General features: G+C 42.1%; 1 protein-coding gene across 1 annotated transcript in view; it reads left to right on the forward strand.

Moving 5' to 3' along the window:
- The window catches only part of LOC110013491 (voltage-dependent T-type calcium channel subunit alpha-1I-like), a 435,381-nt gene that overhangs the window by 264,182 nt on the left and 153,132 nt on the right, over window positions 1-18,067 (forward strand). Inside the window, exons 25-28 of the mRNA XM_023954667.1 lie at window positions 4,788-4,966; window positions 6,641-6,767; window positions 10,774-10,899; window positions 12,400-12,489. Of these exons, the coding sequence (XP_023810435.1) occupies window positions 4,788-4,966; window positions 6,641-6,767; window positions 10,774-10,899; window positions 12,400-12,489 (522 nt within the window). The remainder of the gene's footprint in view (window positions 1-4,787; window positions 4,967-6,640; window positions 6,768-10,773; window positions 10,900-12,399; window positions 12,490-18,067) is intronic.

Consider the following 18,067-nt stretch of genomic DNA (forward strand, 5'->3'; position numbering starts at 1 on the left):
TCACACAATATTTCCAGACATCAAATATGTCAACTTTGCATCGTGTCCACCAATCAAAAGCTCAGTTTTGGCCTGTGGTATGTTAATGATGTGATCATTGTCCGTGATGATGCGGTCAGCAGTCCAATACCAACATGGAGGAGAATCTGTTTGTTCTTCTCCTGAACTTTGTGAGATCTTTTTTATATGTATTGAGACAATAATAAAAAGTTCCTCTAATTTCATTCTTGTTTTCATTTTTCCCTTCTCGGACCATTGCAGGACAAGTGGTCAAACTGAGTTACAGAAAGATGGAAGTACCACTGAAAGCGACTGTCATTCAGATGCAGCTCCTGTAGTAGATGGTGAACCGCACTATACTGTGAGAGTCTCTGGCTACGTTCACACTGCAGGCTGAAACGACCCAATTCTGAATTTTTTGCCCCTAAGCGGCCCAATTCCGATCTTTTCATGACAGTCTGAATGACACAGATCCGATCTTTTCAATTGCGACCCAGGCCCCGTGGGTTTGCCGGCCTGATTCCGAATTGTAGCCGTTCTTTTCAATTGCGACCGCCGTCTGACCGGCCAGGCGACTTGATTCCGAACTGTACGTCATCGACACGCAACAAACGTCATCATTTTGCGTTAAAGTAGGCAGGAACGAGAACGTAAACATCAACCATGGTGGACGATGCTGCTGAGATCAGTCAGTGGAAGGGAAGCGAGATCCCCGATTGGATTAATATTTGGGCTGATCGCTCTTTTCAGGCCAAACTCCAGGGCTCTTATTGCAACTGGGCGGTTTTTGAAAAAATTTCCAGATAAATGGCAGAGCGTGGTGTTGAACCTTTCCCGCGATAACTTTTTTTTCTTTCTCCCCTTTGACCGTGCTCAAGCGCGGGGGACCCGAGGCGATCCTCCTCCTCCTCCTCCCTGTTCTGATCCTTACATTCTCCAGAACGGGTTAATAAAGAGTCCATAGCATTTATTTTGGGGGAAACCTTCTTTTATTACCGTCCTCCGTAACACACAACATGAATGCGCGCACACACTGCCCCCCCCCCCCCCCCCCTATTCTCTATCGCGGCACGCGCTTGCACACACGCGGGCGAGCGGCTCCAACACATACACATTTCCATTCCACAACAGTGTGTACAGACGATCCAGACTCCATTGCCTTCTTAAAATGAGAAGATTGTAATTGTGCTGCTCCTTCGTGAAAATAAATTTAATATTACAAAAAGAGCTCCGCTTTTGACAACACTGTTGTTGACATCTGCTCCGCAAACAAGTGACGTCGTTCACCGTTGAGTATTCTTCTGGCTTCTGCGCATGCGGGTCTCGTTTGGGTCGTGTCACGGTCACACTGGAGATCACAAAAGTTCGGATTTACTTGGAAATGTGAACGGTCTAGCAAACAATTCGGATTTTTTCAAAAAATCCGAATTGAGCATTAAGCCCTGCAGTGTGAACGTAGCCTCTGAATGATCTCATGAACACGGAAATGGACTTGTGCATACTAATGCTTTTGTTAAGATTTTTAAAATATATAAACCTGATTTCTTAACATCATCGACATCTTCCATGAATGACATATCAGTAAAAAGATATGCAGCCAATGCTTCCATGTAGCAATAAGGCTAAAAACTTTGCATAAATTTGACACTCCTGACACATTTGGGAGGGTACAATCCAGAATGATGCAGGGAAATGCTCTGTGCTACTGTTACTGGACCTGACCGCAGCCTTTGACACTGTTGACCGTTACGTCCTCTTAGACAGGCTGAAAAACTGGGTTGGGGTATCCGGATCCGCTTTAAATTGGTTCTCCTCTTATCTGACTGGTAGATAATTTTCTGTTGTATTTTCCAACTTTAAGGCTTCCTCTGCATCCCTCACTTCATGTGTGCCACAAGGCTCAGTTTTGGTACCTTTATTTTAAGTTTTTTTAATGATATTTCTTATCATTTTTATGCTGATGATATTTCTCTTTATGTGTTTTTTATACCCCAGAATGTCTATGAAGACTGTCATTCATCCAGGTTGGTTCCATTGTAGTAGGTTTAGGGGATGTCATCTGGACTTGGTTTTAAAGTTAGAAGACGTTTCACCTCTTATCCAAGAGGCTTTGTCAATTCTGAATTAGCTGGTCAAAGAGCTGGTATATATGCGCTCATGGGGGAGGAGTCAGACCTGAAACTGGATGGTATTGTCAACTTAGCCTACATGGTTTCGGGTTGTTAAGAGTCCTTTGTCCTCAGCTGGGGATTGGGGAGCCAGTTACTCCCTCCCCAAACTGGTCATCTCTTTCAGCTAATAACGACCCAGGTGGAACTGGTTTGGTTTGTTTAGGTTTCAAAACACTGCCGTAGATGGATGGAAGAATAAACCTGAGACCACCATTCTTATTAAGAGAAGGTTTATCCTTCTTGACAAAGATGGCTTTTTTCACTCCTCGCTCAAACCATCCTTTCTCTCTGGCTGGAATTCGGACTTCACTGTCCTCGAACGAGTGGTTTGTGGCCTTCAGGTGGAGATGCACTGCTGACCCGAAACCATGTAGGCTAAGTTGACAATACCATCCAGTTTCAGGTCTGACTCCTCCCCCATGAGCGCATATATACCAGCTCTTTGACCAGCTAATTCAGAATTGACAAAGCCTCTTGGATAAGAGGTGAAACGTCTTCTAACTTTAAAACCAAGTCCAGATGACATCCCCTAAACCTACTACAATAAACCCCAGAATGTTTTTTAAAATACAGATTTTACGCAGGTGGCTGGATTTGGTCAAGGATTGGATTAATGATAACTTTTTTCCAACTAAATGAAGCCAAAACTGAGATCCCAGTCTGTGCTCCTGACAGTTTCCACCCCCCAGATAGTCCAGTGGCTTGGTCCATTTGCTTCCTTTATTAAGCCCTATGTCAGGAACCTTGGGGTGACTCTAGACCCAGTTTTATCCCTTGACTGTCATGTCGGGTCACTTCTTCGTTCTTGTTTTTATCATCAAAAAAACATTGCTAAACTACCGTATATTCACGACCATAGGGCGCACCGGATGTTAGGGCGCGGTCTCAGTCACGGGGGATTTTTCCGTCTTTGACACACACAAAAGGCGCACCGGGTGTTAAGGCGCGGGCACGTTCAGAACCTCAGCGCTTCTAGAGTGGGTTAATAAAACATCCAGTCTCTGATTTTTTTATAGAGGAAACATTTTTATCTTGTCACTGTTCTCCCTAACTGATCACAAACTGAATGGTCGCGCACTTGCAGCGCTCTGTCTCCCTTCCTCCTTACAAGCGCTAAACACACAGCACACACACAGACGCTGCGTGTGCCGTCTCCTTTCTTCCTTTCTATGCGCTAGAAAACGGCGCTGCTTTCAGCACACACACAGAGACACACACACAGACTTGCGGGTCTCCTTTCTTCATGTGCGCTGGCGAAAACCTGCTCCTTTCAGCACACACACAGACACACACACAGAACTGCGCCAATCTGTCTCTGCATTTCTCCTCCTATGCGCTAGCGAAAGCAGCAGTTTAAAGCAGTGGGCCAGCTGCTTTTCTGCTCACTCCTCCTGTACTGAAATATTTGAAGGTTATGAGGTAGAAGGAGCATAGAAGGCTTTAAAATGTAGATAGTTGCACTGCAGTTAGGTTCCACGTGGCCTTCACGTCTCTCTCCCTCCCTCACTCCATCTTCTTCTACGACCCACAACTACACAATAGGCGCACCGGCTCATAGGGCGCCCCCTGCTGGCGGAAGAAAATTTATGACTTTTAAGTGCGCCTTATAGTCGTGAAAATACGGTAAGTCCAATTGTATCACGTTCTGAGATGGAGATGCTCATCCATGCTCTTTCTCGTCGTATCTACTCGTCTTGATTATTGCAACTCCATCTTCACATGTTTAAGCAAAAAATCTCTAAAACGGCTCCAGGTTGTCCAGAATGCTGCTGCAAGGCTTTTATCCAATTCATCCAAGTTTTCACACGTCACCCCGTTAGTAATCCAGCTGCACTGGCTCCCTATCCATTCCTGAGTGCATTTTAAAATCCTGGTTTTAACATTCGGGGCTCTTGACAGCCAAGCACCGGTCTATTTAAAAGACCTTGTGCAGCCGTATACTCCCAGCAGGTCCCTGAGATCATGTGACTAGGGTCTGCTGGTTGTTAACAGAACCCAGTTAAAATAAAGGTGACACAGCCTTTGCAACAGTGGCTCCATCGCTCCGGAACTCCCTTCCTCTCGGCCTAAGATCTGTAGACTCAGTGCTTTCTCTAAAAAGGCAGCTAAAAACCTCTCTTTTTAAAATTGCTTTTTTATAATTCTTTTTTATATTCTGTGTTTATCCATCTTTAAGTGTGAAGGTCTTTGTGATATTTATCTTGAAAAGTGCTATACAAATAAAGTTTATTGTTATTAATAATATTATATGAACAGCCATTTGAATATATCAAATGACAGCCGGGGTGCAGCGGTAGGGCGGTCGACCCATGATCGTAAGGTTGCAGGTTCGTTTCCCGCCTTGCACCCCCATGAGTTGAAGTGTCCATGGGCAAGACACTGAACCCCACTTTGCCTCTGGTGGTAGGCGGGTGCCTGTGTTTGGCAGCGGAGTGGCCACCAGTGTGTGAATGTGTGTGTGACTGGATGAATGGGTCGGTGACTGTAAAAGCGCTTTGTCCTTTTAGGTAGAAAAGCGCTATACAAGTATACGCCATTTACCATGACATGTATGCATATTGACCTCCAACAACCTTTTAATGCATCAGCAGTGCCTATCGTCCTTCATCTCCACAGGTGGTGTCCATGGGTCTATATCTAGGAGAGGCAACATATCTCAGGAGTAGTTGGAACATTCTGGATGGCTTCCTGGTCTTCGTGTCTTTGATTGACATTGTGGTGTCCATGGCGGGAGGAGCAAAAATCCTGGGGGTTCTGCGTGTCCTCAGGCTGCTCAGAACTCTGCGTCCTCTCAGGTTTGAGTGGATTGTTTTTTCATATCCTTTATGAACACAGTATGAGGTAATATAGTCATTCTTTTTTGTAAAATATTCGCTTAAGACTTAGCTCCTGATCCAGTTCTACTCTTACAAACATTTCTCTTGACTAAAACCTAAAGAGAAAGACTAACAAAAAGCTTAATAGCACCTCATTTCTTTGAGCTGTTGCCAGGCATCACCCCAAGACTCCAAATATTGGTCCCACTCAAACAACTCCGGGATATGTAAGGGTTAATGGCCGACGAAGTGTGCGGTTATTACTTTTTAACGCACGCCGTGGAAGCCTGAACAGTCCGACGCGAAGTGCGTTAAAAAGTAGTAACCGCACACTTCGAAGGCCATTAACCCGCTTATACCATGGTCACTTACAAAAGCAATACATATTAACCAGGTTTTAGTCCTTAATTCTTGTTTTTTTTTTCGATTTGGATCACTTTTCCCATAAACAGCGTACTATATGTTACGTGATGCGGCGCATCGCGTAACATATAGCATATAGTCCGCGTCGCGCAGCACCACCGCTGCAGTCAAGATTCAGCGATATATATATGCTGATCGTCCCGATGGGTTGAATAAAGCATCAATTCAGAGGGAAAGTTAATCGCTTACCGCTTGTTTTTGCCCAGATGATGAAGCAAAAGGTTGTTTTACAGAAGCCGGCGCAGTGATACAAATCATTTAAGCTAGCCGACCGGAACTTCTTTTTTCACCGTGCGGTTATCAGGTTTTAACGCATACCCAGCAGCCAATCAGAATCGATTATACCATGGTCCGGTTGAATACTCGATTCTGATTGGCTGCTGGGTATGCGTTAAAACCTGATAACCGCACGGTGAAAAAAGAAGTTCCGGTCGGCTAGCTTAAATGATTTGTATCACTGCGCCGGCTTCTGTAAAACAACCTTTTGCTTCATCATCTGGGCAAAAACAAGCGGTAAGCGATTAACTTTCCCTCTGAATTGATGCTTTATTCAACCCATCGGGTTGAATAATATATGTATATATATGTATATGTATATGTGTATATATATATATATATATGTATATATATGTATATTTATATGTGTATATATATGTATATGTATATGTATGTATGTATATATATATATATATATATATGTATATGTATATGTGTATATGTATGAGCTGAGGTGGGATTTGTCAAAAAAGCCACAAACCATTTGCATGCTATCAAATGGTTTGTGGCTTTTTTGACAAATCCCACCTCAGCTTTTAGATTCTGTTAAGCACTAATTGCCTAAAATTATTTAAAACTTTAGGTTTTTTCTTTCTCAATTTACATGACAGGTTTAGATATAGGTAAACTTAAGGTTTAATCCTCTCCTTTGTTTCCCTATATTTTCTGTCTTCCCACTTCCCACCCCTTAAAAAGAATGTTAAATCAGTCAACAAACATGTAAAACAAAAGAAAGAAAGAGAAAATATATATATTTATATATATATAGATATATATATAGATAGATAATCTGTTATTTATATATATATATACATAAATAACAGATTATCTTCTTTTGATTCTTAAAATAAAGTAAATACTCACATTTTCTGAAATGAAAGAAACAGTGTCTTACAAGTAACAGTATCTTACTGTGCTTTTTTAAAATCTGCTTCATGTCATTTGTGTCTGTAGGGTGATCAGCAGGGCTCCAGGACTGAAATTGGTGGTCGAGACTTTGATAACTTCCCTCAAACCAATTGGCAACATCGTCCTCATTTGCTGTGCCTTTTTCATCATTTTTGGTATTCTTGGTGTTCAGGTACTCAAATAATTTAAATTTACCTCTTTCTGCATAATTTAGAATAACTGTCAAAAATGAGGAGTTGCAAAACTTTGTAACAGGTTTTTTTTTTATAAACTTTATTGCACATTATGCCATTTTACAAGGATGTACTTTTAGGTATGCAATAAAAAACACAACTTTAAATATCAAATACACATATGTAGCAAACAGAAAAACGCAACAGGTTGAAAATGACTTCTAAGAAATTTGCATCTGGATCCCCATTAAGTAAATAGATGCAGGAACAAAATAAAGTGTGATTTAAACTATTTAGCTACATTCACACCAAACGGGATTTGTGCGATAAAACATTGCATTGCCCGCCCATCTTTTGCCGGACAGTGAATTCGCTGCTCACCGCCTGTCTGAAATTTAGTTCAAGCTTCACGCCCCGGTTTCATGTGGGAGGGGCTACCAGCCAGTGTTTTTGGCCTGATTGCTACATGGAATGTGTATTTATCTCATTTACAATGTATGGAAGACACAGGGGATATTGAGATATCCGTCATGACTAGCTTTAGCGCAGCAGACCCAGACTCTGAAACCCAGAAGGAAAACGCAGGTGAGGGCTGAGATAGGTAAAAGATTTATTTCCTTTGTCCAGCGAGGTTTGTAGTTGTGACGAGGCAGGTGGCTGGATTGTAGCTCGTTGTGTGATTTGACCATGGCTCGTGGCGTGGCTGGAGGTAGCAATGGCTCGTAGCTTGACTGGAGTTCAGTAATGGTTCGAGGCTTGGCAGGAGAGTCCTTGGGATTCCTTGAGAAGCTTCTGTTCCGTAAGACTGGATACTCGGGTGACCACTCGTGGTTAGTTTGTCCTGGAGACGAGACATAGAACGAGATTAGGCAAGAGCATAAATACATGGACTAAGAAAACTTAGTTGACCAGACTAAGCACCATCAGGGACAACGAACTGGCGATGAATGCTGGCGCTGGATTTCCTTATGTAGGTCTGGTGGTTGTTGAGGTGAGTAGTCACAGCTGGTTCGAGTCAGGAACAGAGCAGAGCAGAGACAAGTCCTGATTGTGCCGCCAGGCAACGGAAGGCCGCTTCCATTTCCTGATTTGCCCTCTCAGCTTGGCCATTAGATTGGGGATGATAACCTGAAGTGAGGCTAACAGTGGCACCCAAGGCGGAACAGAATGCCTTCCTAACTTGAGATACAAACTGTGGACACGGTCCGACATAATGTCAGAAGGAATCCCATGATGCCGGAACACGTAGTTGACGAGGACGTCAGCAGTTTCAGTGGCAGTAGGTAGCTGAGGTAGGGGGACAAAATGTGCCATTTTAGAAAAATCGGTCGATAATGGTGAAAAAATGACGGAGTTACCCTGTGAGAGGGGCAATCCGGTAACAAAGTCCAGGCCAGATGTGACCAAGGACGGCTGGGAGTGGATTGTGGAAGGAGGAGACCAGCTGGGGCTGAGTTGGATACCTTAGAGCGGGCAGAGGTGGTGCAAGCAGCTACATACTCCCGGATGTCCTCCTCCATAGAGGGCCAGCAGAACCGCCTCTGGATGAGATCAAGGGTCAGGTGTATCCCGCCGTGACAGGAAACTTGGGATGCATGTCCCCCTGAGATTACATCAGATCTGAGAGGAGAGGGAACAAAGCGAGTTCCCCTGGGACAGGGTGCATGGTTTGGTTCCTCACCTTGAGCCTGGAGGACCCTTGTTTCGATGTCCCAGGTGAGGTTACCCACAATACATGTCAGGTACTGGGGCCAGGGCGGATTTTTGTTAGGCTTGTGTTCCCCTTCCGGGGCTGGTTATGCTTTTATTTTGTTGTTGCTGGCCTCTTACATCCCTTATCTTTCCCGAGCCGTCCGTGGTCTCACATCGCTCTGGATTTTGTTACCAGCTTGCCCTCCTCTGCCTTGCAGAACCGTGGTCATGACAGTGGTGGACCGGTTCTCCAAGGCAGCTCATTTTGTGCAGGGCTCCAGACTGCGAGCAATTGGTCGCATTTTGAGAGTGTGCGACTGAATTTTACATCCAGTCGCACATGCGCGACCAGTAAATTTGCCTCCCCCACCCTTCGTATTTTTTATACATTAAACGTGGAAGGGGCACGTCAATGATCAATGAAATAATCAATGAGACGCAAGCCCACACGGACGCAGGCAGGCACACACACTGTCCGTTATATATATATAGATATATATCTGAGAGGAGTCCCTATTATTGTGTCCCTATTATCTATATATATATATATATATATCTCTATACATACCGGACAGGCCGAAAGGACCAGCCAGGACCTAGAGGTGGCCCTCTGATGCGTCTGTTCCCGCCACCAGACCTCCTGGAGCTCTTTGCTTCCTTGGGTTGAATACGCCCACAATGCGCTGACCTCGTCGGTTTTGGGTATATTCCCGTTCGAGTGTCCTCTGGGCTACCAACCCCATTGTACCCCAGGAAGTGGCAGTATCTTCGGTCCAACACCTTTACCGCCGCTGCAGACGCATCTGGAGGGAGGCCCGTGCGGCCCTTCTTTGCTCGTCAGCAACCAACAAGAGACTGGCTGACCGGCCTAGTTTGCCAGCACCCTGTGGCGGTCCAACTAGGCCTGCCACGAACTATGCGTATACACCCTGTTTTTCACGTGTCTCAGGTCAAACCCCACATCACGAATCCCCTCTAGCAAACTCCCTCTCCACCATCGCCCCCTCGTCTTATCGATGGTCTGCCCGCTTGGAGTGTCCGGCGCCTGATGGACGTCAGATGACAGGGAAGAGGCCTGCAATACTTTGTGGACTGGAGGGGATATAGACCTGAGGAGAGGTCCTGGGAGCCCTCCTCCAGGATCGTGGACAAGGTCATGATCTGGGAGTTCCACCGACGGTACCCTAACAAGCCTGGTGGTGCGCCCAGAGACGCCCCTTGAGGGAGGTGTACTGTCAGGTACTGGGGCCAGGGCGTTTTTTGTTAGGCTTGTGTTCCCCTTCCGGGGTTGGTTATGCTTTTATTTAGTTGTTTCCGGTTCTCATGCCGTTTTACCTTCCGCTGTCTTTACGTTCTCCCATCTCCTCTATTGGTTTCACCTGCCCTTCCCGATGTAACCTGTTGTTAATCACTGTTTGTGTATATGACCAGTATCTCCCCTGTCTTGGTCACTGGATCGTTCTGTTGATTTACTCTCGAGTATTACGAGTTCCAGAACTTCCTCAAATTAATCAGTCTTTTGACTTAACCTGCTGCTGTCCTGCGTTTGTATCCAAGCGCTCATCCTGACAATGCAGGTATCAGGAAGGACAGTGGTGGTGGTGCGTTCAGTGGCACAGTACTTGCGGGAGAGGGCATCAGGCTTGACATTACGACTGCCGGGTCTGTAAATGATGGTGAATTGAAAACGGTCGAAGAATAGACACCAACGGGCTTCTCAGGAATTGAGTCTTGTGGCCGTACGCAGGTAAGCCAAGTTCTTGTGGTCAGTCCATACGATGAAAGGTTGTATCGCTCCCTCCAGCCAGTGACGCCACTGCTCCAGAGCCAATTTGATGGCATCAGAAAAGGGCTGAAACAAAATGTTAAAAACACGAAAAACCTGATTTAAATCGGAGTTGGTCTTTGAAGCTGCATTATAAAAGTATGCATAATGTTATAGATCAACATCTTAAATGTTGATTTTTCTTATTCTTATATTTCTTTTCCATCTAACTGTCCTTGCTCTACCTTTTGAAAAGCCTGGTTTTGTGTTTTTTATTCCTGCTTTTGCTCTTGTTCTTTTTATAATTGAGCGTCAAACATGTCTTTTTTTTATAGACAGAGGAGGTTCACCCTGTTGATGTCAAGTGTTATTGGACTCTTCAGCTGAGCACCATCCCCACACTCATTACAAAAGCTAATTATGAGATTAGTTGAAAAACCTAAGTGGAACGAGTGGCAGTGCTTACAAGTGCTATCCCAGCTTTAACAACACATATCTTTACATGCCTGTGTCTCACATTCTCCTCTTTTTGTGCGTTTTCCCTCAAGCTCTTCAAAGGCAAGTTCTTCTACTGTGTGGGTTTCGACGTGAAGAACATTACTAACAAGTCTGACTGCCTGGCTGCCAATTACAAATGGGTTCACCACAAATACAACTTTGACAATCTTGGGCAGGTACAGGAGAAAATGAAAATGTGTTTCTCCCAAGTTCCCATAAAAGAATGCACAAAACTCTAATAATTGCTTTGATGACAGTCTGGGACAATTTTTCCTGAAAGAGCGGTATATTTTTCAAAATACAAATTAGAAGTTAGAAAATAGAAAAAGAAAGATTTGTTTCTGAACTAGGGCTCCAGCTTCTTGATCTTTTGCCTAAGTCACATATAGCCGTATGGGTGTTGATCCCATACGGGTGCTCTGCACTCTAGTCATTAGTGCGATTGAAGGTGCAAGTACTGGCCCCTTACTGACCATGGCGAGGTCTATCGGCTCACCCAGCTGTCTACCATCTTAATATTGTATGTGGGCCACCTGCGTGATCTGTATAGGTTTGCCCATTTTTGGCCACAGAGAGCCTGCATCTACGTTGGCCAAGACCAGACATTGCACAAAGTAAAAGTAACTGTGTTTACAAAAGAAAAGACACTCTGCAAATGAAAAGAAAGAGGAAACGAAAACAGAAACTGCCAATAAAAAGAAACACTGCTACAAATAAAAGAAACAGTACAAATAAAAAGAAACGCTGCTGCAAATGAAATGATGTTACAAATGAAAGAAACACTGCAAATAAAAAGAAACACTGCTGGGGGGAAAAAACGCTTTAAACAAAAGCCTTAGATTAGATGTTACCCAATTCTTAGATTCTTGTTAGCATGATTATTAAATAAATAACAGAGAAAAACAACTACCACAGTAATAGGCTCTCTGAGGTTTTTAGCTGTCAGTTGTTTACACTTGGATGAGTTTTCGTTCCAGGCTCTCAGTACCTGTTGTTGTGTTTGTCTGGGGTAGACACTGCTCTGGAGTGAGACTGTGCGTGGCACATGTAACTCTATTTTGCTGCATACTGGACTAAGACTACAGAACTCGATTCTACTCTCATAAGTGGTCTTTCTGTACACTAGGTTCCCACTGTTAGCCGAAGCTAATGATAAATCGGCATCCTCCAGTTTACCTTCAAACCTGAGACAAAATGGTTTAACCAAATGACATTTATAAAAACTACACATATAAGGACACAGTGACATTGAAGGCTTAAATCTTCATGTACTTTCTCATTCGTTTTCTCCATACTGCGGTGCATGGACAATAACCATCCCCACTTCCATTGTGGCTTTTCTATTTGCAGCATTTTTTTTTTAAATTTGCAGCAGCGTTTTTTCTATTTGTAGCTTTTCCTCTATATGCAACATATTTTATTTTTATTTTCAGCAGTGTTTCTTTTATTTACAGCAGCTTTTCTTTTTCAGTTACTTATTTTGTTTATATTTTATTTTTATTTTTAGAATTTTATTTTTGTTTGCACAGTTACTGTTTTTTTGCTTCTATGGTGGGTATCGGCCACCGTACGTATACACAGGCAGTTGTGACTGCGCCATTAACAAGTATTTTCAGGAAAGCAGTGAGTCAGTGTGCAGCACTGAGATGAATTGTGTCCCTATTTTCTTCCGTCAGGCTCTCATGTCTCTGTTTGTACTGGCATCAAAAGATGGCTGGGTCAACATAATGTACCACGGTCTGGATGCAGTGGGAATTGACCAACAGGTAGTAGACGACTTAAGAATTCTGTTTCCGCAGTGCTCCTTTTTTTTCCTCCTACTCTCCCTGCTTCAGTGACAGCAAACAGTTTCAGGTGCATCTTACACCTTAAATCGTTTATTTTCTCCACCAACTGAAGTACTAAAAATCCTTGCTAGTGTTTCCGGGCAGCTAACCTTGTAATAAGCCTCTGCCCCATAAACATGATATTCTGTCTTTACGAGATCAACTAGCCATTTTAAATACAGACATATTTTCCAGACTATAGGTTTTTGATGTTTAAACTTATGCCTTATATAAAACGTCATCACTGTCCTTGTGTCAATGAAACCTCACTGCAGTCCTACTGGGAGTTGATCCCATTTACACTCTGCACTCTAAATTGAAATGTAACTTTTTGGTCTGATTGTGTCTCAAAGACGGGCAGTTGGCTGGATCCAAATGCAGCTCAGCCTAAAGTCCACAAAGCTAAATCTGGGTCAGGCAGGCAGGGGGCATGAGAGCATAAGAGAAGGACCAGGGGTAATCAGGATTCAGGTGAGAGTCGCGGCAGGCGGCTGGCAAACACAGTCAGGAGCCAGAAAATCAGGTCCAACTATAATACTTGGTAATAAAGAAAGTGTAGCACAAACAATACTTTGCACAGAGTGTGGGTCAGTGCAGTGCTTAAGTAGAATGGGATTGACTAAGTGAATGACAGTCAGGTGTGTCGCACCCAGGAAGTACACGCTAAGTGTGCTGGAAGATAAAGTGCTTTCAGTGCTCTAAAGCAGTCTTGTTCAATCTAAAACACATTTACCATCTCCAGGATAACAGCTCTTTGTGCATCCAAACAGGTCCTGATAAAACACTGAGTAGTTAGGAATATGAAAGATCATGAAACACTTTTTTCTTTGTGTTTATTTGATTCTATTAAGGACGCTTTGATAAGAATGATGGTACCGCAATTTAGCCACAGCTTCAGCTCTGTTTTCGGAAAAGTCCTGCCCCTTCAACTGTCTCTACCAATCACTCTAGTAGGCTTAATCATCAGTCTAACCAATCAGAAGTGGTTAAAGTCCTCACTTCTTTGTCACAATTTAGCTCATAAAGTCTCTCAGTTCCAACAAAAATAACAGCTAAAGCTCGTCTTTAGTGGTGTGGCTTTCCACAGAATCCGTTGTCAGACCGTGGAACAAGTGAACAAAACAATGAAGCACTTTTCGCAGTACATTTCCCAAGATGCATAGGGTCAAAGTGACAGAGTCTCAGCGTAAAATGAGTCTTCCCTGTTAAACATCTTGAAACCACAAGAATCACAGATCAAATAGTTTTTCAATCTTTTGATTAAATCAGAGGTCAACAGTTTAGTTGTCCTTCAAGGTTTTAACAGCCAAACATCCCAGAGTTTGGTCCAGGTCATCTTTCTAACTGAAACACTTTTCTAATAAGGTCTGGATTACTTTATATGTTAAACTTAAGAAGAAGTAATAACAACATTTAAGAAACAGAATTAAGGGGAAGTGGTCAACAGACACAAATAAACTAAATTGAAACAATTTAATAATCTAAAAAGAAATAAAAAATGTTTGTAAAATTTTGAAAGACTTCATCTTTGATTAAGACAAGAGAAAAACTAATAAAGCTTTAACATGATCACTTTTGTCTAGCTATAGAAAACATACATTTAATGTTAGTCTTTTTGTGTAAATTTTATCAAAAATATGTATCAAACATAGAAAATTACAGTTGCCTTTGCACTAACATTGAAATAAATATAAAAAAAGAAATCACTATTTAGACAGAACATGCAATTTTAAGTAATCTGACAAAAAAACAACTATATTAATAAACTGAAGGGAAAAACAACTACCAGGGTAACATTTCAAATAATTTAGTTGAAAATTATTACGGAAAACTAACTTAACTTTTATTACATCTTTTAGAAAAAGCAACTGCAACTTTCAGATTTTTCTGCCACAATTTTCACAAAAATGCACATGAGATTGCAGAGGGACTGTACATGAAAACAGACTATGAGTTTTTCCTTTTTTCAATTTTTGGATGTTAGCGCGCCGTGTGTTTTTTGCCAAGGAGAAAGTGTGCCTTGGCTCAAAAAAGGTTGAAAAACACTGCTGTAGAGACTGCTCCCGCTGGTGACCAGAGGGGAAGACAGAATTCTATCTTCTTAAAGATTGCAAATATACTTCTTTTTGTTTGTTTTATAATGACTCTCTTTAATAACCTTTTCATTCAGAGCTTTCCTCCAGATTGGCTTCAGCCTCTGCTTTATCTTGGGTTTTTATGATTGCTGGATACTTCAAGGTTTTTGAGACTTAAGTGTGCAATTGCCGGCTTTGTTGGAAAACTATGAAAAAGTTCAGATGTACATCACAATATTTTTTCTCCATGAATAAAACAAAAAAGGAGAAGTTGCCACTTCTTTATGGTGCTTGAATTTAGATCATTACAAAAAATCATCTTGTATTTTAATGCCTAATGCCTAATGTAGAAACCTAATGTAAGGGCTAATATAGAAGCCTTGGGTTTGTCAGTGCATTTCCTATTGCTGAAAAGAGCTCTACAGATTGCTTTGAATTAACAGTAAAGCTCAGACAGTTCTAAAGGCAAATTAAAATAAAGGGTTCACGCTAAAATCCTGGTTCCTGGGTGAAATATTAAAGGTTAAGCAAAATATTCATAGCAATGCATTTTCTTTATTGCTGGGTTAGGGCTAGGGCTGCACAGTGGTGCTCTTGACTCACAGCAAGAGCACTGACCCCCCAGGGACCTGAAACAGAATTATCAATTGGATGACTTTTCTGTGTGGAGTATGCATGTTCTCCCCGGGCATGTGTGGGTTTTCTTCCTCCCACCATCCAAATACATGCTTCATAGGTTAATTGTTTATTTTACAAGCTCTAAATTGTCCCTTGGTGTGAATGCAAATGCGAATGGGTGTGTCATTGTTGCCCTGCGTCAGACTGGCGACCTGGCCAGGGTGTACCCTGACTTCACCCGCAAGTTGTTGGGATAGGTGTGATAGCACAACAGCCCTGTGACCACAAAAAACTGTAATTGCAAAAAACTGCAAAACTGTTTTAGAAGATGAATGAATATATAGAATAAACTAAAAAAGTTGCATTTCCTGCTTGCATAATTTCTGAAGGTTCTTGCTTTTTATTTATTAATTGCATAACTTTTAAGAGAAGAAGCTCAAATGTATTGAAAGAAAAAAGGTTGAATAAATTGCTAAAGCTTTTTGTTTTTTTAACTTGTCCTGTCCAACAGCTGAACAGACAGATGAGAGCTGAAAGCCTATTGTGTTGGACACATTTTACTGTTACTATAGGGGTTATAAATCTTCTGACACACTAGGTGCATATTGGAATAAACCCCTTTTGTAATTTAGGCTAAACTTTATTCAGCATACTCATATCTGTAACAGTCTTTTGTTGGACCGGACAGAAAAGAAAAGAAGGAAAGAAGAGAGAGGGATGCCAGGGGGTGGGGTGTGGGGGAAAAAGAAGAGGGGGGGTGGATAGAACCGTGAAGCAGCACAAAGCAACAAGTTGCTGGATGTTTACAATCATTACAATTGCTAAAGCTTTTTACATAAAGTAACAGGCATTTTTGGAGCTATATGTGTAAAGCTACAGAAGAGCATATTGTATTGCTGCAAACTTAGTTTATCTGCAGAAAAGACATAAGTTGCACAAAAACGATAAGTTACAGGAAAAAATGCAGTGGTAAGCAAAGTTGTCTATAAATGGTAGACACTAAATGAAGACATGCAAGGATGTACCTAAAAAGTTTCTTAGGGATTTGAATGTTTCTTAAGAAACCATGTAAAATTTTTGTGAAATCCCAAATTAGCTTAAAAATCTTAGTCAATGCCAAATTAAATAAATAAGCTTTAAAGAATGCTAAAATATTGGCTTAATTAGCTTAAAAAACCTCAGTAGATGAGCTTGAATATCCAAATATATTGGTTAGATAACATAGTAGCAATAAATGTAAAGGATTGTTAAAATTAGCACTGAAAGCTGGCATGATGGTAAATTGAAGGTTTAATGCTAACCTAGTTAAAAATACTAATGCAACTTGAGTTTATTCCAACACAGCAAACAGTGACCAAAGCACATTTTCATGTCATTTAAAGAATCAAATGTCCTCTGGAACCTTGTTAATTGTATGTATGCTCAATGTCATCTCCAGTGCAGAATCTCAGGTTGATGCATATTACCCGGAGCAAATTAAAACTGCATCTAAACTATAAGTCACAAATTGAGGAATCCATTGATATAAAATGTAGTTTACTCATATTTAAAGTCTGTATGTGAATTCAATCAGAAATCTCAGAAAACAGTTCATCTTCTGCTGAGCTGATACCCATGTATTTCTATGGGGCAGCTATAGAAATACATGGGCAGCTACATTCAAACTAATATTCATATCTTCAAAGCTATTTCACTTATAGGAATCACTAGGCTTTAGGCTATAATTTAAAATGGGTGGGTATTGTAAAATTGAGGAATCTTAATGTCAGTCTAGAGCAGGGGTCGGGAACCTATGGCTCGCGAGCCATATATGGCTCTTTTGATGGTCACATGTGGCTCGCAGACAAATCTTTAATTTTACTTTTTTTCATTAGACCAGTCCTTTTCGGGTGCGATGCGATGCCAGAGGCGCGCAGTAGTAGCGGTGCTTGGAGAAAAAACTATCAGTTTACTATTATCTATTTCACAGAGTTTGTACCACCCGGAAACCTGTGAATTGCCGTGCCTAAAACTGCGCGCTCTCGTCTCTGAGAAAGAGCGCGCAGTTGCGGGGACGGGATGTGTGAGGGAGAAAGCAGAGGGTGGGGGTGAGGGGTTGTGGGGACAGGCTGCAGGTGAATCGCGCAGGGATTGTAAAAACGTAAAACCCGCTGCCCGTCACTCACTGCAGCGTGTGAGTGTATGTTTGGCTCCATGTCTGCATGTGAGCAGTCTTTGTCACATCTACAGAACATTCAGACCAACCTAAGATCACGTTTAAAGTCTCAACGCCTGCATGAAGCAGAAACTCACCACGTATCAACCAGACTAGACAACAAAACTACCACGAGAAATACTCATCATTTATTAGCAACAGCATAACAAAGTTATTAAAAAGGATCCACAGACTTATTGTACTTTAAAAATGTTGAAATTACATCAAATGCACACATTCACTTGTATATTTAGTTTTAAAAATATTGTCGCGGACTGAGTTTAACTTGGCTGTCGGGCCGCGTTAAAAGTTCTGGGGTTCATTGAAGGCATCAAGCAGAGATCTGATTGGCTCTCAGTTCTGTCGCTCAGCCTGTTGTTAGGTAATTTGGACCAATGGGGTTCAGCTATGGGCCGAATAAGGAAAATGGGAGGGCTGGAGCGGGAGCAGGTGAATATAAAGTTGGGAGAAGCGCTCTCTCTCGTCTCGGCAGGAGAGATTCAGGATTTGATGAATTAGTTGTATGGCGTTTGTTGCGGTCTACAGTAACCAGAATTAAGAACCTTAAAAGAGGTTAAGTCTCCGTGCATCAGTGTGGGAAAGAGACACAACATTATTGTATGGCTCTTTC

The sequence above is a fragment of the Oryzias latipes genome, chromosome 1, assembly GCF_002234675.1.
Source record: "Oryzias latipes chromosome 1, ASM223467v1".
Classification (NCBI taxonomy): domain Eukaryota; kingdom Metazoa; phylum Chordata; class Actinopteri; order Beloniformes; family Adrianichthyidae; genus Oryzias; species Oryzias latipes.